The following is a 27,447-nucleotide window of genomic DNA, read 5'->3' as shown; positions in this document are numbered from 1 at the left end:
TAGTTATTTATTTATTTATTTATTTGTTTGTTTGTTTATTATGTGAGTAGACTGTAACTGTCTTCAGACACCAGAAGAGGGCATGGGATCCCATGACAGTTGGTTGTGAACCAGCATGTGGGTTCTGGAATTTGACTTTCGGAAGAGCAGTCGGTGCTCTTACCCGCTGAACCCAAATCTACTTTCCTAACTGCTGGCCTGGCTACCTCCCCAGCAGTGTGTCCCACATACTTGCTTTTTCTCTAGGCTACGTGCTCATGGTCCATCTCCCCTCTCCGATATCTGCAACTCCCAATCAGGTAACTCAAAATCCTCTAATCTGCCGAGTGGTGGTGCACGCCTGTAATCCCAGCACTTGGGAGGCAGAAGCAGGTGGATTTCTGAGTTTGAGGCCAGCCTGGTCTAAAGAGTGAGTTCCAGGACAGCCAGGGCTACACAGAGAAACCCTGTCTCAAAAAACCAAACCAAACAAACAAACAAACCAAAAACCAACCAAACAAAAACCCCTCCTACCTCTAATCCCTCTAGTAATTGACTGTGACTATTTTAATTTAAACAATAGTTTTAAATTAAGGAAGGTTTGCACAACAAAAGCCCGTAGACCTTTGGGTACAGAATTTAGCATTACAATACATAGCAAGTCTTTTAAAATGGTATCTTGTAGTAAGGATTAAGTAAAATGTACACAAAGTTCAGAAATGTCACAGTCACCTCCAAGTACTGTGAGCAATTCTTTCCAGAGCTCAGAAAACACACCTTTCCTAGTCTCTCCGTCCTTGGAATCCTCTGTGGAGTGTGCTTAGCGCTGTAATACCACGGATGGCCACCAGGTGGAGACCAAGCACCTCAAACCCCTGGTTTAACTCTGTTTTTTGTTGTTAAGAACTACATAAGAAAACACATTGTAGTTATGTCTGAACTCCACACTCTTGGCCGAAAAGTTCCTCAATTGTCCTGCCTTGTTTTCTCAGTGAAGGAGAGTTCCTGATATGTGGAGCTCAAGGACTCCCAGGGTTTGCCCTAAGATCACCCACTGAGGAGTCCCTGTCATTTCCCTGAGACCTACCTACCTTCTCTGCTGTTTCTGGAGATGGTACCATCCATTTCCTTGGCACAGACGGAGCTGGCCAGGCAGCTCAATAACTGAGCAGTTTGTCAACTCAAGGGGCAGACTTAGGCGTATAGCTCCACAAATGGGCCCCATCCTCTCTAAGGGCACTGAGGAATTTCTAGGAAGCTTAGCAGTAGCCATCATAAAAGGAGGAGCTGTGGGACCGTGGGGGCCACGAGGCAGCTATGGAGGACCCAGGAGGGTTTTATATGGCAGGAAGGAACCCTGGTGAGGGAAGGGCTGGGTAAGGGCAGGCTACAGTGAGTGTCTCTGGCTATGACTAGGTGGGAGCAGCTCTGGCTATGCAGAGGCTTAACTGGAGAGGGGCATTCCGGGGAACATCTAGATCCTGACCCAAGCCTAGAGAGCCAGCTCTCTTCCTCCCTTTCCCAGTCCCCTTCCCAAACTGGCACAGCAAAGAAAAAGTCTGAGGATTAATTTTTTTTTTTCTCAAAACATATATTTACCTCTCTACCCAGTACACCTCTGAGCACCTTTGCCAGAGCCTTTGCGGAATGTGTAGGTCACCCACCCGGCATCCCATGCCCTCCTTAGCCCTTGGTGACAAGGCCCTTCACAGCTTGTACAATGGCGTCCTTGTCAATACCAAACATCTTCAGCAGCTCGGCTGGCTTCCCGCTTCGTGGTACTTGGCTGACAGCCAGGCGAGTGACGGTGACTCCGGGTTCGCCCACTACGGCGGCAGACACTGCCTCTCCTATGCCACCTGAGCAGAGGAAAGTCAGAGAGGTCTTAGTCCTGAGCCGGAGATGGCAAAGACTGCATATAACTGCAGGTGCGCCACAGCCCTTGCCAGAGCAGGCATCACTAACCCACCAGGGCTCTCATGACTTATTCTAAGTCCAAATGGGAACTCTCCTTCTTTTGAGATAGCCCAGGATAGCCTCAGACTAACACTTAGTCTAGGATGACCTTGAACTTCCTGTGTTGAGATTACAACCTTAATCCACTTGGCAGATTTTATGTAGAGCTGGAGATCGAACCTAGGGCTTCATGCACACTAGGCAAGGACCCTACGATCAGAGAGCCCCACATCTATGTGTTTGTAGCTTTGACTGGCCTAGAACTCCCTATGTAGATCAAGGTGGTCTTTGAATTCAGAGATTCGCCTGTCTTTACCTACTGAGACCTGGAATTTAGCCAACACTTAGCTTTATGTAATTTTTTTTAAGTGTGTAAGGAGTGTTTTGCCTGCATGTCTGTGAGCCACATGCTTGCTCCGTGCCCTCAGAGGCCAGAAGGAGCTATAGATGCTTGGGAAGTGCTGTGTGGGTGCTAGGGATTGAACAGAGGTCCTCTGAAGACCGCAGAGCCTATTTAGTGCATGCACACATGCATGGTACAGGTGGAGGTCAGCTCCACCCCACAAGTTGTGCACTTGACCTTAGAGTCTAAGCCCGTCTCTTCCTCAGCGACTTCTGTAAGAACTGGCATGTACTTGTCGTAGAGGACTCAAAAAGGCCCAGGAGTTCAGTTGTAGCCAGAAAACCCAGAGCCTTCATCAGTACAGCTGAGACCCAGCCTCTTCTGAGACTTTGGGCTCTGGTTTAGGGACCTAGCTAACTCACTGTTGCTGGCTGGCTCCACTCCATGAGGCCCCGCCAGGCTGTGAGAGTGGCAAAGGTGGAATTTAAAGTCACGTCTACCTCTTGGCCCCCTGGCCCCTACCGTTCTCTCTTGCCTTCCCTAGGTGGTCTGGGGCAGCCCCAGTTACCTTCGTAGTAGTGGTCCTCCACAGTGAGGATCCTGCCTTTGGTGGCTCTAGCAGAGTCAAGAATGAGCTTCCTGTCCAGGGGCTTGATGGTGAAGGGGTCCAGCACACGGATGCTGATCTTCTCTGTGAGGGAGGACCAGAGTGCAGCTAAGAGAAAGGCTGGGCGCCGTACTTTTCCCTGTGGTAGAACTAACGACCCCTTGTCCTGAGTGGGGTGTCTCGGGCCTAGAGAACAAGCCCTTGTGCGCTTGTTCTCACCGTCGAGCCTTTACTTTATCTCTCCCCTTTGGGAGACAGTGGTCAGCTGTGTGCCCTGTGGACTGACTACTGGAGCAGAATATGGGGCTCTTATCCTCCCACGCCTTTGAAGATAAGGGGAAGACTTCAGATGTCTGATCTATTGTAAAGGGTTTTGGGGTAATGAGAAGAGGTGTAGCCAGAGTGACTTTCTCAGAAGAAAAGCTATCTCGCCACACCCAGCTGCCTAGACTGTCCTGCCAGGGCGGGGCCTTCTTGACCTCTCAGGCCCGCTTGCTACAGCCCCAGTCCTGTTCATCCCCACACATTACACAGGCCACTCAGACCGGCTAACCAAGGGCCCGCCCTTTATTTCCTGGTGCTCACAGGCTTGAGATGTGACATGTATGGTGATCTTATTGAGAGGATAAGGCTGATGCTTTGTCCATATCACCAGTTAACATTGTATTTATAATAATAATAGTATGAATGTATGAATGCCAAGGCACACCTAGGGCCTCGGGATCGTCATAAAGGTTAAGTACCAGTTTACACATGGGGAAACTGAGACACAAAGATGGTGAATAATTCATTTAACTAGTGCCCAGCAGAGCTGTGATGTCAGTTTCCCTGGCAGGCTCCAGGGCCCCTGATCTGATCTGATCCACTGGGTGGGTCTGTAGTCACTAGAACTTAGCATTCTCCTGGACATGGCGTAATGGCTCAAAGGGTGGCTTCAGTTACTGCCATCAGCACTTAACTAGATGACTTAAATGTTGACCTTCCACCCTGGAACATGAGGGCGGCAGTGCTCAGCCTGTGACCTCCCTGGTCCCTTTCTTCTTACCTTTCTTCAGCATCTCGGCAGCAGCCAAGGCCTCGTGCAGAGTTACACCAGCCCCGATCACTGTCACCTGATCATCCTTGCTCTTCAGGACCACCTGCGGGTGACAAGGGGCCAGTGAGGGGCCAGAGCAGGGTCTGAGAGTAGGAGAAGCAGCAGGGTGGGTGGCTGTCTCCGGTTCTCTCACACACGCAGGGCACTGACCTTGGCTTGGCCAACCTGGAAATCCTCGTTGTTGCTATAGATAATGGCATTTTCTGGGCGGCTGGTCCGGATGAAGCAGATGCCCTGAGATTGGAACAGATAAACGGGCGCTATGGCAGAGAGATGGAGTTGGTTCTCTGTAGGTGGCATGTCTGAGCACTTGAGAAGCACCCACAGCTTGGCTAATCTCAGAACGGAAGCAACTTCTAAAAGGTGGACTGGCCTGGCTTCTCAGAGGGGCTGCTCCCCAGAATGCCACAGTAAGGCTGGCCGCGGCTCTCAGGGGTCACACGGGAAACTCTATATGCCAGTCTGAGGCAGGTCACTGGCGCAGAGACTCCCTCTGTTTACTGTTCTTCAACTCAAGGAGGGCAAACATCATCAGCGGTCAAACAGGCAGAGTGCTGACCAACTGGCCGCGTCTGCCATGATGCACTGCGAAAGGTATGCTTCGTTCTTCAGTCTTGTTCCATACAAACACCAGGGACACAGCCAGGAAATACCTCCCTGGTGGCAGCAGGCCACCAGCCCTACCTTGCCCTGGCCTCTTCTGTCTCTGTGGAAGAGCTAGCTTCTAAAAGAACAACCACAGGACTAACCTTTGTATTGGCTGCTAATTCCACTGCCTTCTCTGTCGCAACTCCATCACTTGGGTAAAAGACGGTAGACATAGGGACTGACCGAAACATGGCCAGGTCTTCCAGGGCCATCTGAGAGGGCCCGTCTTCCCCTGGAGTATGGAAAGAAGCTGATGATTGGCTCCCTGATTCCAACACGCCCTCCCACATGCACTTGCTTAAGGCAAGAAGGGCACCCATGCTAGTAACAGGCCTAAACTCACCGATGGACACACCACAGTGGGAGCCACAGAGGTTGATGTTGCTCTCAGAGATGGCGGCCATGCGAATCTGGTCGAAGGCCCGTGTGAAGAAGGCCGCGAAGGTGCTGCAGAAGGGTACTGTCCTGTCGCGGGTGGCACAGCCCACAGCAATGCTCACCTGAGGGCAGGAGGGCCAGGTCAGCCCAGAACCCTCCCGAGGCCACATGTGGGAAGCGGAAGAGGCTGTGATCCTAGCCTGCTAACCCCCGAGAGACGCCTGTGAACCTGCGACTCTGCCATCTGTTTCCCAAACTCCTTTGACTTGAAATAATCATTTCAAAACTCTTAAAATCATCTTCCTTTGACACCAGGTATGGTTGTATCCCAGAAACTTGGGGCATAGAAGGGTCAGGAATTCAAACTAGCCTTAGCTACATATATATCTAGGGCATCCTAGGCTACATAAGAGCCCATTAAAAAAAAGAAAAAAGCTCTATAGATGAGCAGACCCCCTTTACCACCATTAACTGTCCTACATACAAGCTCCTCCCCTTCCATGTGTAAGTATCCCTCGGGAATAACCATCCCCAACATTGGCTAAGCAAGGTCGAAGGTCAATGTGGGTTCTAGTTACTCTTGCGGTTTACTCTCAGCTGACCCATGGCTGTCACTCGACATTGCCAGTATGGCTGCCCTAGGGAGAAAGAGCTTCAGCCTGGGGGTAAGGTCATAGCAGCCCTGAAGCCATGGCTGTCTGTGTCCTCAGCCCACCCAGGCACCCACCATGTTCTGCTCAGCAATGTAGCACTCAATGAAGCGGTCTGGGTGTTCCTTTTTGAAGAGCTCCGAGAAGGTGGAATTTTTGGTGTCTCCATCCAGGGCGATGATGCGGTCACTGGCGTGGCCCAGCTTGGCGAGGGCCAGTCCGTAGGCCTTCCGGGTGGCTATCTGTGGGGAGGAGCAAAGGCTCTGAGTACCATGGAGGCCCATGTGTGGGGGCGGGGTCTAGAGTCTTGCCTGACTCTTGGGAACATGGGAGCAGTACACGCTTGTAACTCTAGCACTAGGGAGGTGAAGGCAAGAGAATGTGGAACTTGAGACTGAAAACAACAACACAAAAAGAGAAACAGAAAACGAGGCCAGTTACTCCGGGAACTGCCCACACCTGGGAAGACAAGGGCCCCAGAGCCAGAAAGTCCAGATGCAGGCTGCATCTGGTTTACTCCAGGAGAAACCTAGATCCAGACAGCTCTGCCTTGCTTCTGCCAGACTCTGAAGCAGTCCTGAACTCTGCAATCATTTCAACTAGAAGCTTACTGTGCAACCTTAGGTAAGTCCGCTGGCCTCTCTGAGCCTCTGCAGGCACATACCTCCCCCATCCAGTAGCAGACAGGAGCCCGAGCTCCCCTCTTTCGCCAAACATTCTCACAGTCCCCCCACCCCTGAGAAGGCACATCTTGACCTAGACCGTGGGAAGCCAAAGAATCAGGTCTACCATCTATGTACCTTGTCCCCCACTTTATAGCTGGGCGGGGTGGGCATCCGGATGTTGGCAATGTCCACAGAAGGGGCGTCCTCCTGAGGGGGCGTGGCCAGGATCTTCTTTTTGCTCTGAACCTGGCTGTAAATCTCCTGGATGATCTGCTCAGCCATGTTCTTAGGGAGGGGCTTCCCGTGCCACGCCTCCTTGTCTTCGATCCCTGCGGGACGGGAGCAGACAGAAGGTCGGGTGAGAATGTCCAGTGGTGGACCTCTGGCCGTCACTCAGAGTGATGGCTCAGGTGAACAGGAAGAGGAGGAGCCATGTGTGGGCAGATGCGTGTCCCTTTGCCACGGTCCCCGTGGGCCCTGGCCCCAGTCTCCATAGCCCATGCAGAAAAGTCTGCTGGGGAACTCAGACTCAGTTTTGCGGGGAAGTTGTGAGGAATCCCTGTCAGAAGACAAAGCCGATGGCCAGAAGGGAGAGAGAGTACTTCCTCCCATCCTCTGAGAGGCTTACTACCCTCTGAAGTCTCCTAAAGCCGCCGAATCCCAGGAACAGAGCAGCCCATAGCCCAGGTTAGCCTAAAACTCTCCTCCGCCTCTACCACCAAAATGCTGGGACACACCACACAATGCTGGTCCTAGCTGGTCTTTTTTTAAACATTTGAACTAGGGTGAGAGTTCTCGTTGTCTCTGATGACCTATACTCTGATTTTTCCATCTTTAAAGTAGGCAAGGGTTAATGGAAGCCTTGGGGTCTGGAGCTCACCCCTGGTGTTGCACTGGGACTCTGCCTGCTTTGGGACTGGTGAAGGCCCCTGCTACCCACTACTCCATTGCATTGCTTCCTTGGGGAGAATTTGGGTCTTTCCAGGAGCTCCTGGGCTGTGCAGCGCTGTGCTACACTGCGACCCAGGGCAGATGGCCGGAGCAGGCAGGGACACTCCACCAAGCGACACCCCACACTAGGGTAGGGTCCAGGGGCTGCTTCCTTCAGGACACTTGCTGTCCCTTCGGTTCAGTTGAGACCAGTCACTTTGGGGGACAGCAAAGGGCATTTTTTCCAGGCTCAGGGGAGGCAGTGGTGTTGGGGAGCTCACACACAGACCTGAGATCCCGCGGCCCTTGAAGGTCTTGGCGATGATGGCTGTTGGTTGGTGCTTGGCCTGACCAAAGGCCTTGCACAGCTCCTCCACGCTGTGCCCGTCCACGATGATAGCGTGCCAGCTGGGGACAGAGGTGGCACAGGGTAAGGGGCAGCCAGGTGCCAGAGCAGCCTGAAAAGCCCTCAGGGGACGATGTGGCCCCGCATCTGGGAGCTTCCGTGCCTGCCACCCCATGGCCAGACTCCAGCTGGAAGGTCTAAGCCCCTGTTTCCAATGCAGCTTGATTTCCTTCCCCTACGTTATTCTGCTTGCTTTGGTGAGTTTTAATTTCCCTCCTTCCGAACAATCCAGAGCTTAGCTCATGTGTGCGCTTCTGTCCTGATCCGCTCATTTCCTCCTAAACCATTCTCCAGGCCATGCACTGGGTTTGGAAGTCACTTGTTATTAGATTCATAAAATGTCCGGCTCACAGTGTTTATCTGGAGGACACACCTGACCTCCACAGATGCTGCAAACTTTTACACGCTCAATCACGTTATCTACCACGTGACAAGTAACTGGGACAGCTCTGTGCATCTGAACATCCCATTCCCAGTTGGGGATTGAAGCCAAGGACTTAACCATGCTAGGCCCATGCTAGGCTCAATGCTAGGAAAGAACATTAGCATTGAGCTAGGCCCACACCATCACCTTTTTGGGCATATTAATAAAGACTGTATGTATGTAGCTCAGTGGTAAGCTTAGGGTTTGCCAAACACATGAGGACCCAGTCCCATCCTCAGCAAAACTCTCTCTCTCACACACACACACACACACACATACAGTAACTTGTTCAAGGTCACAGAGCAAGTTGTATGAACACTCAAAGAGTCTGGCCACAGGTACAACTGACATAGACACCTGGGGATTCTACTCAAGTTCCCAGACACTTACGATCTTGAAAAGACCCCGCAGGCTTGTAGTGGTTATTTCTTCATCTGCCCAACAGAAAGAATCTCCCTAACCCCCATCTCCTCCCTATGTAAGGTCAAGGCAACCTTGGTGGGTGTTCCCGCCAACAATCAGAGGCCTAGATTCATTACAAAGGGCAGCTGGGATGCTCACCCAGGCCTCTAAACCGCCCTCAGTGTGGCACCCCAGAGCCACCAGCTCCAGAGTGTCTTGTCTCTGGGGCTGAGGAGAAATGCTGAGGTGAGTGAGGAGCCTTCAGGCGGGCACGTGCTTTTCTGCTTTGTGACTCTTGATTTTGAATTCACTATCAATGAAAACTCAGGGGGGAGCTCAGAAGGCCTGACACCATGTCGCTAGGAGAGGAAGCCTGTCCCTAACCTCCAGGCTGGCTGGAGTGGAGGAGACACGGAGTTCCTGGTCCCATCCTCATGTTCAGTGCATCATGTCCTTAGCCTCACTAACTTAGCCTCACATAACTGTGTCTAGGTGGTAAGCCATGCAGCCATGTAAAAGGGCCCTTCTCAGGCCACAGCCATGCATACGTACCCAAAGGCCTCACAGCGCTTCTGGTAAATGTCCACCTGGTGCTGCAGCGGGGCTGGGTCGCTCTGGCCCAGCCGGTTGATGTCAAAAATGGCAACGAGGTTGTCCAGCTTGTAAATCCCAGCGAAGGCCATGGCCTCCCAGACGGAGCCCTCGGACACCTCCCCGTCTCCCAGCATGCAATAGACTCGGTAGCTGTGGATAAAAGGCAGGTTGTAGGGCTGGTCCCTCTCCCCTGGGAAGTGTGAAGCCCTCAACACCACCGTTCCCAGAAAAACCTATCCAGTAGAGGTGCAGCCAGCCAGCCACCTGGGAGTAAGTACGGAGAGCGGGCAACAGGGATATGGGAGGGTCAAAGGTGCCACTAGGATCCTAATGGCTGGTCCACACCCCACAAAGATGCCACAGGACTGGCTGGTGGGACATGATATGGGACAAGAGGAAAGCAAGGAGGCATGGTTTGATGGGCTTGAGGCAGGCCTCTAACAGGATAGACCTGGAGAGCCAGGCTCATTCCAGTCAGGGGAAGAACAGACACAATCCCTCAGTGTAGGGACTAGGTGTTAGGATTCTGTCTAAGCTCCACCCCAGTTACCTGGCAACAGCCAGGCAGGCCTGGCCCACTCTCAGAGGGACTGCTAGCCCCCTCCTCTCTCTTAGTCCTGCTTCCTGTTTACTTCTCTTCCCCCTTCTGTTTCCCACTCTCCACACAGTCATGGCCGGCCTCTACTTCTCTACTCTACCTTTCTCTGCCTCTACTCGCTCTTAACCCCCCTCCCCATGCCCTGAATAAATGCTATTCTATACTATACAGTTGTGTGGCTGGTTCCTGGGGGGGGGGGGAGGGGGGAGGGAGGCCTTAGCATGAGCCCACCGAGGCACCCCCTTACCCCACACCTCGCCACACACCACTATAGAATGTATCTTTATCTCTCTTTACCTTTTTATAATCACAACACTAGGTGCCTCAGAGGTAGGCTTTCTCCTCTGGGGCTTCCTCTCAACAGTGTGGTCTTCTCAGAGCAGTGTGTCAATGAAATCAGGACACAGCACTCAGAGAACACAAGCTTCGTTGACCACCATTGGAGAGAGGGGTGAAGAGGGGTGGGGCTAGAGGCAGGGGTGTGGTTCTGAGACTCAGAAGAGGAGGTGAGGCGGCACCATGGCTGATGCTGGACCCTGACCTGAGTGACCTTCTTGAGGTGAATTCCCCAAATCCACAGAGACCAAGAAAACATTCCACAGTCAAGGGACCTGTTTGAAGGTTACATCCTACTGTATCCTGCACTGGCAGCTCCTTGCTGTGTAGAAATGCATCCAGGAGGGGTGATAGGATGGGGGTGAGGTACCCCCACACCCTGACTAGTGTCAGTGTCCAGCTGTGTGGCTCCGCCTGGCCAGGCTCACATAGGACATAGATACTCCTTAGCTGCTCCTGAGAAAGGCCCTCAAACTGACTGTAGGCCCAGTGCCAGGCAGAGCTGTCAGTATGACTCAGCACTTCCGCAGGCACTGGCCAGGGCCACAGTTCCCGCCTGGGGCTTCTCTTAGAAGTGTTCATTAGATGGGGCCACTGGTTACCCTGGCCAGGAGGGCACATATGTCAGACGCGTGCTTTTTTGGATCTTGGTTTTCCTAAGTTGCCTCTTCTCTCCCTGTAGGTTACCAGGGGCTCCAACATCCCAAAGAAGCACTAGCTTGACCCAGCAGCTCCCCAAAAGGATCTCCATGGAGAGGCAGGCATGTAGGGATCCTGACCTCCAGAAAGAGCTTCTGGGGGAGTTGAATGACTGTCAACACACTTCCAGAAAGCCAGACAGGAGCTAAGCTGGTGCAGAGTTATAGCATAGTCTTGTATGTCAAGGTCAGAGACAAGGCTGGTGGCCCCAGAGGGTCAAAAGACTAAGGTGAGGAGGGGACCCTGAGGTCCTGAGATGCTAGTCTGCATAGATATGGAGGTCTAGAGAAGCCCCAGTTAACCTTAGCTGGAGAAGTCAAGAGTTAGGGGTTGCTACTACACAGTGATTCATTTGAATACAGGTATTAGTATCTCTGTGAGAGACTGTTAATTAAAAAGGCACCCAGTCAATGACAGAACTCTCAATATTAGGCTTACTCAGGGTTCAAAAGACTCAAAGATGTTGGGGCTGGGGCAGTGGAACAGTTGCTAACTTACTGTAATCAAGACCTTAGCCAGGCGGTTGTGGCACGTGCCTTTAATCCCAGCACTTGGGAGGCAGAGGCAGGCAGATTTCTGAGTTCAAGACCAGCCTGGTCTACAGAGTGAGTTCCAAGCCAGCCAGGGCAACACAGACAAACCCGTCTCGAAAAACACCAAAAAATCAATCAATCAATCAATCAATCAAAGATATGAGATGTGCTTAAAAACTACAGACTTAGGCCAGTTCAAGTAGAGGTGCCTGTCTCTGTGTGTGGTTCTTTTTGTTGTGAAGACAGGGTCTCACCATGCAGCCTTGACTCAGCTTTTCAACCTGGAAGGAGGGATTAAAGGCACACCCTGTCCAGCATGCAGGCTTAATGCTAATTGTGATGAATTCCATTTACTCTGCTCTTTAGACTGCAGAAATAAAAGCTCTGCTAGATTAGTGGAGAAACCAAAATAAGGGTCAGGGCCTGCAAAGATGAATTCATGAGCTCAGATAAAGATAAAGCCAGTGCTCACAGCAGAACTATCTGGAGACCACCTTGCATGTCCAACAGAAGACAGGCTAAATGATACAGAGTATGTCTACAGGACATTATACAGCCACTAAAACAGCTCTTGCTTGTTTAACACTGAGAAAATGCCCATGACTGTTAAGATGTTTTAGGGCTCAGCAGGTAATGGAACCCGATGTCTCATTATTCTCCAGTCATCCTGACCTCCATCCCTTGTCACGGATGCTATGTGTGTCTGCCTTACGGAAAATGGGTGGCGGGGACGGGAGGGAGGGAGGCAGTGTGTTTGAACTTAATATTAGGATTACAAATTTGTAAACCTTTTTATGGAGACTTAGTGTGCAAGAAATACATTATTAGCTTGAAATTAGGGAAAGGGGTTAAGAAAAGAAACGGAGGCAGGATGATCAGAAATTCAAGGTTTCTGGGAGATCTGAATTTTAAATTATGTTTTTCATTGAATATCTCTCTAGGATATAGTTTTTTGGAGGTGCTACTAAACTTAGTGTATTTTATTCTTGTAAATAAGAATTTTAGCTATGCAAATTATAGATTGTGAAGACTGTTAGACATGTGTTTAAAGTATTGTGATTTTGAAAACCCTGGGACAATGTTTTATTGTCCTTGAATCTCAAAGAATGACATACACTAGGAATTTGAAAACACTGAGAAGCTTTTTTAAAAAAAATTGTTATTGTTGGTGAATAAATGATCTTAAAAACAAAATCAAACTTTTAAAAGCTCACAGGGCGACCATGGCAGTTGCCCACTCAGTTCTATCAGCATGGGTGCCTGGCTGGGCCTGATAATCTCTTGGTGCCCTAAGCCATCTGAGGCCCCCCACCCTCTGGGTACTGTCTGAGGGCCCAGGTCTCAGCAAGCCTGGCTCTAAGCCAACACCGCCTCTGGGAACTTACTAAAGCCTTTCTCTCTACACTGACTTGTTCTATTATGTTGAGGTCAGGAAATGATCCTTCACAGGGAATTATTTCAAGCAACTGTAGGGAATAATTAACTCACATCTATGGTTCTAGGCCAGTTCTTAAGCATACACCTCATTCTCGGAGATACCTCACCTCAGAGTGAATCACTTCTGGGTGTGGCTACGCCAGTCCCTAAAGCTCAAAGCAACAATGGCTGTCATGTCGGTGACCCTGGACTGGAGGTTGGGTCCTAGAAGGGTTGGGGCTCTCCTAGAGACTGATAGGAAAGTCCCTCAATGCCAAGAAACTTCCTGCAAACAGTAGGTGCTCTCCAGCCTGTGGGGAGAGCAGTCAAGCTTCCTGCAGCCACCTACCTGTCCTCAGAGGGACCTGGCCGAGGCCACTCTTCTGCAGGGTTGGCCTCAGGGAAGTGGAACGTCTCTGGCTATAGGCCAGTCCTCTCTAGTTTTCCTAGGAATTTCTTTGCCCACAGGGCACCTGGGGACTATGGGTGTGCCTTCTAGACACTCAGAGCAAGACCAGAGGATCTAGGTGCGTATTCTCCCTAGTTACCTCATCCTCATGCCTCTCCCACCTCACGGGCCTTGCTTATCTAGCTGAAAGTTAGCGCTCAGCCTTGCTCCCACAGGATGGGCTGGCTGGAGGAGCTGTTCTTGACCAGTGGTGACTCCTAGCAGCCTGTACACTCTGCTTCCTGATGCAACCGGTCCATAGCAGACCAATGTGGCTGAAATCTGTCCTTAGGGCACCAGGAGGTCTACAAACCACCTGGTGCCAGAATAGCTAAACCTACCCAGCAGACTGTAGTCTCTGAACTAGCCAATGGGAGGTGACCCTAGGACCCTGGAACCCTCTGGAACACAATTTAATCCTCTTCAAAGGCAAAGGTAGGTAACCCAGGCCAAGCTTCCTGGTGCCCAGTCAGACATGGGGGTGGGAGGCAGGCTCCTCTGACTGACGCTTCCAGGGTCCAGGCACTAGACTGCGTCTGTGTGGTAGCACTGTGTACCCATGTACTCAGGGGGCAAACCTGGCCTGGCAGCCAGACTCTGGGGCGGGTCCCTTCTGTCCTCCAAGTCTGTCTCATCTGGAAAGGTGCTGCCTGTATCACCAGCTTCGGGCTTTCAGAGCAGAAGACCGACTGCATGTGTGTATCTTATTTAGCCCCAGTCAGGCAAGAACAGCCAGGGGCACTGTGGGCCGGCTTAGCCTGAGCCACTGAGGAACCCCTCTCAAAGTTACCAAGTGGGGAGCAGGGGTTACCTGGCTTTGTCGAAGTATTTGCCTGTGTATGCCATCCCACAAGCAGCTCCCAGACCCTGGCCCAGGGAACCAGTGGCCACATCCGTGAAGGCTTGTTTCTGTCATAAGAGAGATCCATAATTATTCAAGGGTCCATCTGTTTGCTTCCAACGTACACACCCCCACGGCAGTCAGGGCAGCATCGGCATCCAGAGGCAGTGAGTGAGCCCCTCCCTGCAGAAGGCCCTTCCTATTCAGACAGCAAAGTCACTACGAGAGAGTGGGTTCAGTTCCAAACCCTGTCCTGTGAACTATGTGGCTTCAGGCTGGGAACTAAACCTCTCTGAGCCTTAATGGCCTCGTGTATTAAGCACAGCTTACCACATAAAGAAGCGAGAGTTCAGTAAAAGAAATAATATGTAATAGGTAATGCATCTGGCCCTAGTGAATACCCACATCACAGTGTGCCAGTGATATGCCAGCATGTGCTGCTGGGATCAACTTGGCACTGAAGTCATTCCCTAGGTGCCTCTGTGCCACAGCACCACCCCTTTAAGTCTCTCTAGGGACCTCTCTTCTTGAGTGGTTGTGCCCACCCATGGCTCAGGGATCATCCTTGGTCAATACAAGGACTCGCCCCGTGCTAGGGAGCACATGCTGTGCTCCCATCCCTCAATCTCCCTCCTCATCATAATGGACTCCTCTGCCTCATTCCTCTCCTTGTACCCAGGACATGAAGATGATGAGGCAGAGGTCCAGGAGGGCTGCCCGTCGGGGGACTTACCGGGACAGGATGCCCATCCAAGTCAGAGCTGATCTTCCTCAGGTTCAGCAGCTCCGCCTCAGGCAGGAAGCCAGCTTCAGCCCAGACTGCGTATAAGATGGGAGCTGCGTGGCCCTGTGAGGGGGTGGGTGGGGGAAGCACAGGAAGAGATCAGAGCAGAGCTGCTGGGATCGGTCCCACTGCACACAGAGCTTGGGCCTGGCTGAGCGGGCCAACCAGGATATCCATTTCAGATGAGGAAGCCAGGGAAGGCTTCTCCCCTTTCATTCCTCTCCAGACTCTTGGTTTTCAGCCCAAAGTTCCCACAGCCAAAAGTGGGTAGACACTATGACAGGTGCAGGGGGCACAGCTGTGCAGGAGCATGAGTCCAAAACTGTGGCGGGCAGCCGCCACCCTAATCCCTGTTTCTGGCGTGGACCATACTTGGACAGACTTCTAAGCCCTACAGCCTGCCTCGGGAAGCCAGAGGCTGTTGAGCCAGGCCAGAGGACAGGTGGATTTGGAGGCAATTGTGGTATGGTCTGTGGCTGTGATTTTTACCAGAAGAGGAAAGGCAGGGTGTCTGAATTCCCAAACTGCAGCGGAATGTCACTCACAAGGAGGACAAGCCATAGTCCCCTGGATGCCAGCCAATGGAGGGACTCAGGCAGAAGATAAGGAATCCAGACCTTCTGACCTGGATCTGAGTGCTGCCTGTCAGTATCAAAACTGCACACACACCCAGCAGAAGCACAGGTCCTGCTGCCGCCCCATAGCCCATTTGGAAGAGTCTTTCTGATGTACCAAGGCTACCAGAAGAGTAATCCATCAACCTCGGGAATTGGTTCAAGACATTTACAGACCGGCACAAGACATGAAGGAGGCGTAGGGCCAGCAGGTGGGGAAGGGTGGGCTGGGGCTTACACTGAATTCCAGGGACTGGATGTGTGAGGTGTGGCAGGCACCAGGACTCTTACCTTGGAGAGCACAAAGCGATCATTGTGAGGGTTCCGGGGATCCAGGGCCTTGTAGCGCATGGTATGGAAAAACAGGACAGACATGATCTCGGCAGCGCTGCAGCATGATGTGGGGTGGCTGTGGCCAAGAAGAGAAGACAGACATGAGCATCATGGTGCTAGACCCTGACCTACAACATCCACTCTGGCATGTGTCAGAGGCCCGGGGAGGGGGGGAAACACCTGTCCTGAGGAGACTCACACAGGCCTGACCCATCAGAGCCATGTGCCCCCACTCCTTAGAAATATGGTATGGTTTAAAGACGGCCACTGTTGATGGCTTAGGATCTGGAGTGCTAATGGGTCCCAGGGACTGCCATACCGTCCACAGAGTACCCAGCGTGAGGGTAGAACTTGGTCCCTCCCTAGGAGTTCCTAGAGGGAATCGAAGGACAGGGGAGGGATGATACAACTGGCCAAGGAGCCCTATCAAGGCCTAGAGCTCACCTGCTTTGAGGAGTAAGTATTCTGCCCACCCCAGGGTCTGCCTGCTGGGGTTACGGGCAGGGGACAAGGGAAGGTTTGTAAACCGGAAACATTTAGTTTTCTGGTTGTGTTTTGAATGGACACTATGAAAGCTAGCACTCAAAACCATGCAACACACAAGCTCATATCATAAAGGGAAAACCCTGCCTGGTAGACAAGCACCGAGGGGGGGGGGGTTCGAGAAGGCAAGAACCTGCCCTTCCAGTTCTGGAGTGGTAGGGTCTCTATTTTTGATAGCTGACTGGTTTTAGAAAGCACAAGGATTATATCCTAGAGACCAGATTAGTTCAGGTCTCCCACGATCACTTGATTAACCTGGTCCCTACCCTGGGAATGGGGCCAGAGGCTGCAGCTCCTGGCTTGCCCCAGTCTGCCTAGCCATAGCCTATGAAGGTCAGCCTCCCCCACCTGCAGCTCAGCCCTGATGCTGGTCCACACGCTTCACACTATAACATGCCAATGCCAGGCCCAAGAGCACATGCAACCCTGGGTGGGAGCACAGCGGCAGGCCCCTCCCCTCTGGGGCTCCCCATCAGGTTAGGGGTAAATGGCTCTCGGCATAGATAAGTTAGTAAAGGAGTCCAGACCGGTCCATGCTGGTTTAGTTCCCAACACACAGTAGCCTCATACTTAACCATCTCTATGAACTCCTGGTCATGGGGGAAAGACACTACACCTGGAAAGAGGGAGGTGAGGACACATGAATGAGGAAGTCTTGCTGTCTCACAGGGACCCTAGTCCCTGGCTGCCAGCACCAGCTTCAGGTGTAGAACACCCCGGACCAAGTACCCTTCCCGCCTGAGTGCAGCCTCATTCCTGGCTCCGACACGCATATGCACATACCCACACACAGGCACACAACTGAAAAGACCTCTTTAAAACAAAATGAATGTAATAAAAATCTGAGTGGTGTGTGTGAGTGTGGGGCGGGGGATGTGAAATGTCTCGGCTGTTGTGAGGAAGCCAGTGGGAAGGAAGTGCTTAGCAAGATAGGAGCAGGGGCTCCGCCTACTGACCGCAGGGTGACACTTTTTTTTTTCTTGAGATAGGGTTTCTCTGTGTAGCCCTGGCTGTCCTGGAACTCACTCTGTAGACCAGGCTGGCCTCGAACTCAGAAATCCACCTGCCTCTGCCTCCTAAGTGCTGGGATTAAAGGCGTGTATCACCACCGCCTGGCAGGGTGACACTCTTGCAAGGCCGTAACTAAGGACTCTCAGAACAAGAATATGGCAGTGATGTCTGTGGCAGAGGAATGCCCAGACTCACACAGGACACACGGAAGGAGAGATCTTGTTGTTAAGTAGAACAAACCATTGATTTAAGCTCTCCTTACCAGGCCCGGAAGAGGAAACCTGTAACAAACACATCTGGCCAGCTGCTGAGGTAGTCTTCACGCCCACCAAGTGCACCCCATGTGCCTTCTGAGAGGGGGATATGGGCTGCCATAGGGGAGGTAAGACTTACCTCCTGGGGCTCAGTGTCTTTGTTTAAGAATGAGGATGCTGTGAAGGGGTGCTTGGGTAACCCAGTGAAAGCTAATGCAAACACAAAAGTTGATTGGCCAAACTTCTTCAGGGCTTTCAACTACTCATGAATAGGTCAGGACCTGGCTCTCCTGAGTCACTCCACGCCAGAGAAAAGAATGAGCCAAAGACAGAGAGGAGGCTGTAAACTGTAAAGTGCTGAGTGGCGAGGAGACAGACCCTCTGAAGCCCAAGTTTTTGGACCATCTCTGGGGCCAGAAGCACAGGGACCTGTGGCTCCAAGGACTGAACTCTCCCTGCAGTCCAGGCTGCCTGAGCCTGATGCCTGCAGGCGCTATGTGTAGTTCACATGAAGACATAGGCGGAGCAGAGATGGAGGTGTGTACCCACCCTACCGCCTGCTCTTTGTGCTGCACAGAAGTTACAAATAGACTCGGCTGCTATCTCAATCAAGCTGCTGAAGTACAAGCAGACTGCTTGTGACCACGTGTGCAGGTGCACACAGGTGCGTGCACATGGGAGCCTCGGTCGCCTTTCCCCAGGCGCTGTGCACCTTAGCTGATTTTTCAGACGATCTCATTGGCCTGGGACTTACCTGAGCCCCATGATACACCCGTCTCTGCCTCATCTGTACACAATCGTGAGCTCATATCATGGCCAGCCTATTTTCATGGGTCTGAGGGTTCTTGGGTCCTAATGTTTATAAGGTATGAGCTGACACTTTAGCCCAGAAAAAAGATTGAAAACAAAACAAAAGCTAGAGATGGCTCAGAGAGCCAGGCAGTGGTGGCGCACGCCTGTAATCCCAGCACTTGGGAGGAAGAGGCAGGCAGGATTTCTGTATAGGCCAGCCTGGTCTATACAGTGAGTTCCAGGACAGCCAGGGTTACACAGAGAAACCCTGTCTTGAAAAGCCAAAAAAAAAAAAAAAAAAGAAAGAAAAAAGAAAAAAAGAAAAAGAAAAATTAGTTCTGTAGACCAGGCTGGCCTCAAACTCAGAGATCTGCCTGTCTCTGCATCCCAAGTGTTGGGAATAAAGGTGTGTGCCACCACCACAACTTTACATTTGGGGCTGGGACTGTCTGGTCCCTCAGAGCCAGGTGACCTGTCCCTGCCGTCAGCAGAGGTAAGACAAAGCAGGATGGTAAGAGAGACTGCTAAATAAATGCGTGATGTACGAGGGGATCGTGAGCTGGGAAGGAAACGAAGCATGAAAACTCATGGCACCATGGACACATCGACGTATTATGCCATGCGCAAGGAGCCGGACCCAAAAGACCTCATTCTGTCCAACTGCATTATGATTAAGTATCCAGAAGAATTAAATTTACAGAGACAGGAAATCAGACCCAGTGTGGGATGAGAAGGAAACTGCACTTGGGCAAGAGAAGACCTTTCGGAGTCTGGGAAAGGTCCTAAAATTAGAAGGGATGAAATCACTAATTTTGATAACTATGTAGATTATATAAAAAAAAAAATCTCAAAACTAGCTGAGAATACAATTCAGTGGTAGGTGCTTGCCTGGCTCCGGGTCCATCCTCTAGTACCACAAAAGCATTACGAGCCAGAAGTGTACATTTAAAACCTTTCATTCTGCAAAGCATTTCTCAGGAGTTTGTACTTCCTAGACAAGTCGTCCGGTCACGCTCTTCACCATCCACGGATTCGGAACAGGAGGTCCCAGTGTGAGCTCTGGCCCACATCACCTCTAGGTACAAGGGCACCCTACCTAAAATCCCAGCTCTGTTCAGGTCCCTCGCCTTAGGGATGTCCTGCATACTGAGGGAAGAGAACTGCTCTTGATTCTGCAGGACCAGGCTCTGGAGACGCAGGGCCATGTCTAGGAGCCAGTTTGAGTTCACAGGAAGCCGTGAGGTCATCTTCAGCAGATCCTAACGTAGTGCCCACCTCTTGTTCCAACTCTGAGGTATACTGGCCGTTAGCTCTGCTGACTCAGAGGGTTACCCAGGCAAAGAGCCCAGTAGTCCAAGAGCGGCCAGGTGTCTTCACTCTGGATTGAGAAACACTGCTGCCGCCGCTGGGGCAATCTCTACCGCAAGGCTCTGCTCTTGCCTCAGTCAGAAGGCCCGAGGCAGCCTGAAAGGACCTGGCCCTTGGAGGCCCTTTTCTGCTCCAAGAGGCTGATTCCACACAGGGGCTGGAGTCCTGAGAGGGCCCTCTGCACAGCTGGTCAGAATATTCCTGAAGGCCAGAGCTGGGGAACAGGGAAATAACCATTTCCACAGCACAGCAGGGCTTGGGCCCCAGGGCCTACTCCCTCTGAACCCTGAGCTTCACTCCTAAGGGACCTGATTTAAAAGCCACAGTTTGGATGCTATTTACCTGTTTCCCGTTGGAAGTTTGCTCCTGAGCATAGGTGGTGTGGAACCCTGGAAGGTCCTTAGGTGAACTTGGGCTGTGCTTTCTGGAGGTGCTGTGGTTTGTGAAACACCCCCCCCCTCCTGTCTCCAGCTTCCTCTTTGGCTGTGTTTCTTCTCATACATATTCCCACCAGGAGCCACACCCACACATTCCACTTGGACCTTCTCCATCTAAAACTTTAAGTTTAAACAACAATAACAAACCAAAAACAACTACAAAATCCAACTTAACAACCGTGCCTTTGAGCTGGAGAGTAGACTTGGGGGATTAAAATAACTTTTTGCTCTTGTCAGAAACCTGGGTCCCATTCCTAGCACCCACATGTTGCCTCACAACCATCCATAACTCCAGTTCCCAGCCGGATGGTGGCGGCGCACGTCTGTAATCCCAGCACTTGGGAGGCAGAGGCAGGCGGATTTCTGAGTTCAAGGCCAACCTGGTCTACAGAGTGAGTTCCAGGACAACCAGAGCTAGACGGAGAAACCCTGTCTCGAAAAAGCCAAATCCAAAAAAACATAACTCCAGTTCCAGGGCATACAAATGTCCTCTTCTGACTTTCACAGGTACCAGGCATGTGCATGTTCACATACATATAGGCTAAACACTCATATACATAAATAAAGAAATCTAAAAACAAACAAGACCCAACCAAAAGAAAACAACAACAACAACAACAATAAAAACAAACACCTTTTCTTTGGGGTGGGGGGGGGGGGGTGGCACATGCCTTTAATCCCAGCACTTGGGAGGCAGAGGCAGGCAGATCTTTGTGAGTTCAAGATCACCCTGGTCTACAAGGTGAGTTTGAGGACAGTCAGATTTCTGTTGCACACTGAAACCCTGCCTTCAGAAATCAAAAACAAGCCAAAAAAAACCAAAAACCAAAACAACAACCAAACCGAAACCCAAGAAACAATAACAAAAAAACCTCCCCAAAACAAAAAAAAATTTTTTCTGTAAAGTTAGGACTGCCTCATGTATCTTATTATAATAATGGAGGGTGGGGGTGGGGTGGGGTGGGGTGTGGACTAACCACTTTTGTAAGATCCCACTTAAAAATGGAGAAATGGGTCGGGCGGTAGTGGCCCACACCTTTAATCCCAGCCCTTGGGAGGCAGGGGCCAGCCTGGTCTGGGGTGAGTTCCAGGACAGCCAGAGCTACACAGAGGGGGAAAAAAAAAGGAGAAATGGAAGCTCTGAGAAAAGTAGGATCTTCCTGACAAACACACCTGCTCTTCAAAACAGAGATGGGTTAGACCTATCTATCTCCCATGCTCACAAGCCGGGTCCCGGTCTACCCTACCCTCTCCCCAGAGCCTAAGGGACTAGCTCAAAACACAAACTACTTCCCCTTTAAATTGGGCTGGCTCTGGTGCACCCTCAAATGACACTTGCCTCCATTTGGCTAACACAAGCTTGCCCTGCGAGGTGAGGGCTGAGAACTCTTACCAGCCCCAGCAACCTGGCCACTTCTGACAAGGCCGTTGGAGTTTCTTTGATAAGGCTGGGGTGAGTTGGTCTCTTGCCATGGCTGCCTCTGCACGCAGAAAAAGATGACCGGAGAGTCTGGCCCGTGGGTGTACTGCCCACCAACTCCCCACACAGAGGTCAGTGTACTTACTTTATGTGGCCTGGTGAAGTCTATTGTCTACAGTGCTGATGATATAATATGGAAAGGCTGTCCATCCATTTAGGACTTCTTGCCATCCTGAAACCATCACCTAAATTGTCCCAAAAGATGGGATGTACTGGTTAGATGGCAGGCCAGTTCAGCTATCTACAATTGACTGGGTCAGAACTTCAGTACTGAGCCTGCCTTCATTTGATGAACTCTCTCACTGTAGTGAGCCTCCAAATAAACATTCAGGAGCCCAAATACAATCACATCTCTGTAGACCAGGCTGGCCTAGAACTCAGAAATCCGCCTGCTTCTGCCTGGCAAGTGCTGGGATTAAAGGCGTGCGACACCACCGCCCGGCCTTACATTCACATCTCAAGTCTTCCCCAAATAGTTCTGTACACTCTTTGCACATGCATTTCAAAACCATTCTTGTGACAGGGGTTGAGGAGCAATGCTACTTCCTTCTGAAAAACAAGATTTCTCCAAGTAGTATCTTTCTGCAAGGAAAATGTATGCTGGAACTGGCAACCAACACGCTAATGTTTGGTATAGGAAACTCTTCCATTTGCACAAGGATACTTTCAGACTTCAGTGAATGCCTAAGGCTACAATGTAAACAGTGTAACTCTGTAGCCACTTTCAACCCCCCCACCCCCAGACCACCCCTGCTTTGGAAATAAGTCTTAGAGCTGTAAATGTTACTTAGTTTCTCTCCAACTGAACTTGACTTTTCTTGCCCCTCCAGCCTGATGCCGCCCATGTGCCCAAGAGGACTTTCTGATAGGCCGACCCCACAGCAGGCAGTACTAAATAGCTACGGATTACCTGGGGAAATCAACATACACTTCAGTGTCTCCATGTGTAGCTTATCACACTGCAAACCAAGAACGCTGTGTCACCCAGGAATACCCACTTCGTGTCTTCCTGGGAAGGTCTACATGCTTATCCACCTTAGCAGAATGTTCAGCTGCATAGGTACCAGTTAAGTCAACTGCTCCACCTCTCTGACTAGACTTCAGACCCGGAGGGAGATGCAGAGGCCAGTAAAGAACAAGCAATAAGGATATGGATGTGAAGACCTACTCTGCGCTAACCTAGGTCGAGACGACAGTGTTGAAAGGAAGTCAGGCCTCTACTTGGGCAGGGAACACCCTATATCATAGGCAGCGATCTAAAAACCAAGACAGATAACAGGTCCAAAGTATGCATGGGAAGCTGGGTGGCAAAGGCCTCCCAGTGCCCTTCTGAGGACACCCAGTCTTAAAAGCAAAAGGGGTAAGTAAGTAAGAACCTAAGCTAACAGGCCAGAGAGAGACACTCGTTTAATAATATGTCCCGTATAAAACTGGCCAGAATCCAGAATCCTGGTCTTTGTTCTAAGCTCACAGCTTGGCTGAGTTCTTGAACACTCCCTCCCCAATCCCCCAAACCATCCCAAGAAGCCCCCCTCCCTGTCTCAGGTCTCACACCAGGCCCAATAGAGACCTTAGAATTTCTTAAAACCACCCAGTGTGCACACATCGTTACCCCAGAACTTCCCATTTCGCATGAGCCTCGCCCCTTCTTTCTACAAGCTTTGCAAGCCCCCTTCTCCCCAGACTCGCACGCCAGCCTCCTGCCTCGGGTCTAATCGAAGCCTCTCTTGTGTTGCACCCTCCAGTCACCTCCCTGCCCCCACTCTGGAGTCTTCAGCAGCGCCGGGGGTTCAAAGCGGAACCCCAGCCCCACAGAGCAGGAGAGGCAATAAGTGTCGAGGAAGGGACACTTATTTGGAGATACAGAGATATCTCCAAATGGTGGTTGGAGGTACAGAGAAGGGTAGGCCCCCAGTTTCCTGCAAAATGGTGGGTTATACACACATTCTCTGCCTACACTACAAGAGCTGAAATTCCAGCACTGGCTGCGACCTTGGACAATGGATATAAACCCGGAACCTCAGTTTCCCCATCTGCAAAACAGCGGAACCAACAGGCTGTTGGAGAGAGCTGGAGCCCACACGTGCTCAGGGTTCTCCCGCCAGCAGTCATGGTGGCCTCCCGGGTGCACCCGCAGAGCGAGGAGGCGAGCCCGGGTGCAGCGGGAACCGAGAAGCCCGGGCCGGCTGGAGGCGCTCGCGAGACCCGAGGCCCACGCGGCCGAACCCGGCCGCTCCGGAGCAGCGGAAGGCTCCGCCATCTGACCGCGCCCTCGTGGCGACATCGTGCTGCGTGACACGGAGCCAGCGAGCCCGCGGGACCCGGTTCCCCGCCCCGCCACAATCGCGCGCTCACCCCGAGCCTGCTGCGGTGGTGGCCTGGATAGAGCTGATGCGCAGGCGATTGGCTGTGTCCTTCAGGGCCTGGAGCTTCTGCTGATCTGGCTTGTGGTAACCTTCCATGTTGCGGGCGGGCGAGGACGAGGACGCTGAGAAAAGAGACACAGAGCCAGCGGTGGCTCAGGAAGCGACCGGCAGTGACCGAGGCCGGGTGCTGCGGGCGGGCGCGTTAAGACTCCTTTGGAGCCGCCCATGGGGGCGGGGCGGGGGTGGGGCGGGGGTGGGGTGGGGCGCCGAATCACCCCAGGCCGACGAGTGGCCTCTGGCCACGCCCCACATTTAGTGGACACTTGGAAATCGCCAGGCCTAGGGTGTCTGTCCCGGCACAGTGCTCTGTTGGAATTAAAAGCACAAACACTAATAGTAGCAACAAAGTAACTTCGCCACTATTCCAGGCTCTAGGCATGGCTCAGAGTTCCGCGGATGACTTGAGTGGGACTGAGTAGAGAGATACTCATCAGTAATTGCGTTTTTCTAAGGAAAAGGTTGAGACTTGGCAAGGTCAGATTGAGATTACAGGTCTGGTGAGTAGCGCCACAACAGACTCTCCCCAGTCCACAAAGATCCCAGGCCTGTACAGGGCACGAGAAAGAATATACACTGCCAAGAACGGTAATACCGAGAAGTTACTAGGAGCAGGCTGGTCTCGGACTATTAGAGCCTAGGGACAGCAGTGGATTCAGAGAGGTTACTGGGTTTACCTCTAGGTCTGTAGGGACAGTTAGCACCTACTCTTACCAGGTCTGGTGGAGCTCAGAGGAATGAGCAGCGGTAACAGAAAGCGTTCCTTCACAGTTTCTTAGGATCTGTCTCGTTGGATCCATGACACACACTCGGGTCAATACTGTTTTCGGAGGAGGAAGTTGCATTTTACAGAGAGCATATAAAGACAAGCCTGTGAATGGGTGTTGGGCAGAGGCCGAGGAAGGCCCAAGTACAGCTTTGGTCCGTGTCCTCCACAGAGCTCAAACTCAGAGTCAGGAGACAATGGGCCTTTGCAAGTGAGCACCCCTCCCCCAAGCGCTCCCTGTCTGGCCTGTTTCCCAGGCGTCCCAGTGAGAGTGCTAGTGTGGTGTGTTATAGCTCCTGGCTTCTGCTGGCCCTGCCCAAAGAGGCTGGCCCTCCTGGTGCCTGTCTCCAAGGGCTGGACCTGGGACTGGAGTGATGTGGCCTCAGAGTGTCCCACTGTCAGATCCTTGGCAAGTGCCACCACCTCTGTCCTCTGCTCACCAACAGGTTACTGAGGCAAAGCTCGGAAAGCTTCCGCCTTCCAACCCTGTGGACCTGAGGGCCGTGATTTTTAGCCCAGTCCTCCATGGCACTGACGATAACTCCTTCTCCTTCTCTCCCTCCCACCTCCTCCTCCTCTTCCTCCTTCTCTTCTTGCTCCTCTTCTTCCTCTTCATCCTCCTTCTCCTCCCCCTCTTCTTCGTCACAGTGGAAAAATTATAACCTATTTGGGAATGGAAAAATAAGCTAGAGAGGTATATATTTTTATTTCTGAATGTTCATTTCTGTATATCTGAATGTCTTTTTTGTTTGTTTATTTCTCGAGACAGGGTTTTCTCTGTGTAGCCCTGGCTGTCCTAGAACTCACTCTGTAGACCAGGCTGAACTTGAACTCAGAAATCTGCCTGCCTTTGCCTCCCAAGTGCTGGGATTAAAGGCATGCGCCACCACAGTCTGGCCCGAATGTCTTAAAATTATAAAATAGTTACAACATTTCTTTCTTCCTTTTCCTCCCTCCAATCCCTTCCATATATTCATCCTTGCTTTCCTTCACCCCTACACAAAGATCTACAGGCAACTAAGGAATCCTGAGAGTGAGAGAAGTAGTTTTTTTTTCCAGAAAGAGCATACCAAGTGGTTACCCAATACCAAATGGGTCAACCTTGAAAACATATATACCAGTAACATTCTACAGACAAGTAAGTTATATTTAGGAATATATATGTGTGTGTGTGTGTGTGTGTGTATGTATAAACAGTAATAAAAATGCTAACTTCTATGTATCCACCCTAGTGAAAATGTCCCTACCTCTAATTAGCCACCATAGGCTTCTAAGATCATCCTGGGGTTCCACATTAATTAAGTTCAGTTCACACTGGATTTCAGCCATATTTCAGTCCCTTTGGTCTTCCCCAAGGTCAGCTTTGAAATCAGAATCTTGATTCTGGAGGTGCTGCCAACATCCTGTTTGTTGTGGGTAGTTCTCCAGTCCGAGGGTCTTTAATTCAATACTTCATAAATCACATTATACTTGGGAGTAAGACCTTGGGTTCCAACCTGGCCACCAGCTCCCTTCTTGTCCCCCTGTCTCCCTTACATCCCAGATTCTTTGAGCCTCCTGTTCATATTCCTTATGGTTGCCAGAGAAAACTCCTGTTGCTTCCCACCATCGTCCCTCGGTGGTTCCCCTCCACCACTGGAACAGACCCGAGCACACCTGAGCACACGCACCCTCTAGCCTCTCTCCCACTCTTGCTCCTGTGGCCCCACCCCACCCATGTCAGCACACCAGTGTCTTGCCTTGCTTTAAGAGCTTTCAGCTCCAAGATGAAGAGGTGGCTCAGTTGTTAGGAGTATTTGCTGGTTAATCAGAGGACCCAGGCTTGAGACCCTAGATTTAGCTCAGTGTGCTGTATGCGACCTTGAAACCGGAGCCCTGGGAAGGCAGAGACAGGTGAATCCATTTGGGTCACTGGCCAGCGAGTCCAGCTAGCCAGCCTACCTGGCAAGCTCCAGGTTAATGACACCATCTCAAAAATAAATTAAATGGAAAATAGGTGGATGGCACAGGAGGAGTGACACCTGAGGTTCTGTAGCCTTCACACACATGCACTCACAGAAGCACACATGCAACAACACAAAACTCAGCTGTGCACGGTAGCACGGTAGCGTGCACCTTCATCCCAGCATGGGGGAAGCTGAGCCAGGAGGACTGAGAGTTTGGGGTCAGCCTGGGCTACATAAGGGGACTCAGTCTCAAAAACAAAAAACCTCCAAGCCCATTCAGACCCAGTGGTTTGCCCCCTAGTATACCCCAAGCCAGTAAAGGCAGGGGGATGTCATTATAGGTGCATTCTCTCTCTCTCTCTCTCTCTCTCTCTCTCCCCCCTCTCTCTCCCCCTCTCTCCCTCTCTCCCTCTCTCCCTCTCTCCCTCCCTCCCTCCCTCCCTCCCTCCCTGAAGGGTCTCATTATATGTAGCCTCAACTGACCTGTAAATCACATTGTAGATGAGGCTTGGCCTCAAACTCACATGGATTCACTTGCCTCGGCAGCCAGAGTGCTGGAATTAAAGGTATGTGCTACCAAATATCTTAATGTCAGTTCTAGAAGATTAAGAGGATCAGAGCTCTAGCCTCTGGCTCTACCCCTGAAGACTACAGTGACCTTGTGTACGTAATAGGTACTCAATAAACGGCACTGAAATGAAAGTATTTCTGTAAAGTGCCTGAGGTAACACATGCAGCGAGTGTCAG

At 51.4% G+C, this 27,447-nt stretch overlaps 1 protein-coding gene across 1 annotated transcript; it reads right to left on the bottom strand.

The window, feature by feature from the left end:
* On the bottom strand, positions 1-24,134 carry Tkt (transketolase). The gene is made up of 14 exons (XM_052189983.1): positions 23,921-24,134; positions 15,639-15,756; positions 14,683-14,796; positions 13,920-14,017; positions 9,037-9,228; positions 7,542-7,660; positions 6,458-6,651; positions 5,735-5,899; positions 4,973-5,129; positions 4,731-4,861; positions 4,132-4,215; positions 3,931-4,024; positions 2,847-2,969; positions 1-1,838 (listed from the first exon to the last, which is right to left on the bottom strand). The coding sequence occupies exons 1-14, from the start codon at positions 24,025-24,027 to the stop codon at positions 1,663-1,665; spliced, it is 1,872 nt and encodes a 623-aa protein (XP_052045943.1). The 5' UTR covers positions 24,028-24,134; the 3' UTR covers positions 1-1,662.
* Between the last annotated feature and the right edge of the window lie 3,313 nt (positions 24,135-27,447).

This window comes from Apodemus sylvaticus, chromosome 8, assembly GCF_947179515.1.
Source record: "Apodemus sylvaticus chromosome 8, mApoSyl1.1, whole genome shotgun sequence".
NCBI lineage: Eukaryota > Metazoa > Chordata > Mammalia > Rodentia > Muridae > Apodemus > Apodemus sylvaticus.
Note: the sequence above shows the minus strand (reverse complement) of the source record. Positions and strands in the feature narration are given on the sequence as shown.

Bases quoted from the DNA above. Each gene is read 5' to 3' on its own strand.
- Tkt (XM_052189983.1), bottom strand. From the start codon at position 24,027: ATGGAAGGTTACCACAAGCCAGATCAGCAGAAGCTCCAGGCCCTGAAG. The intron at 14,018-14,682 runs GTAAGTCCCCCG...CTCTTATGACAG, and splicing joins TGGATGGGCATCCTGTCCCG to AAACAAGCCTTCACGGATGT. The intron at 1,839-2,846 runs GTAACTGGGGCT...TCCTCTGCTCAG, and splicing joins GGAGGACCACTACTACGAAG to GTGGCATAGGAGAGGCAGTG.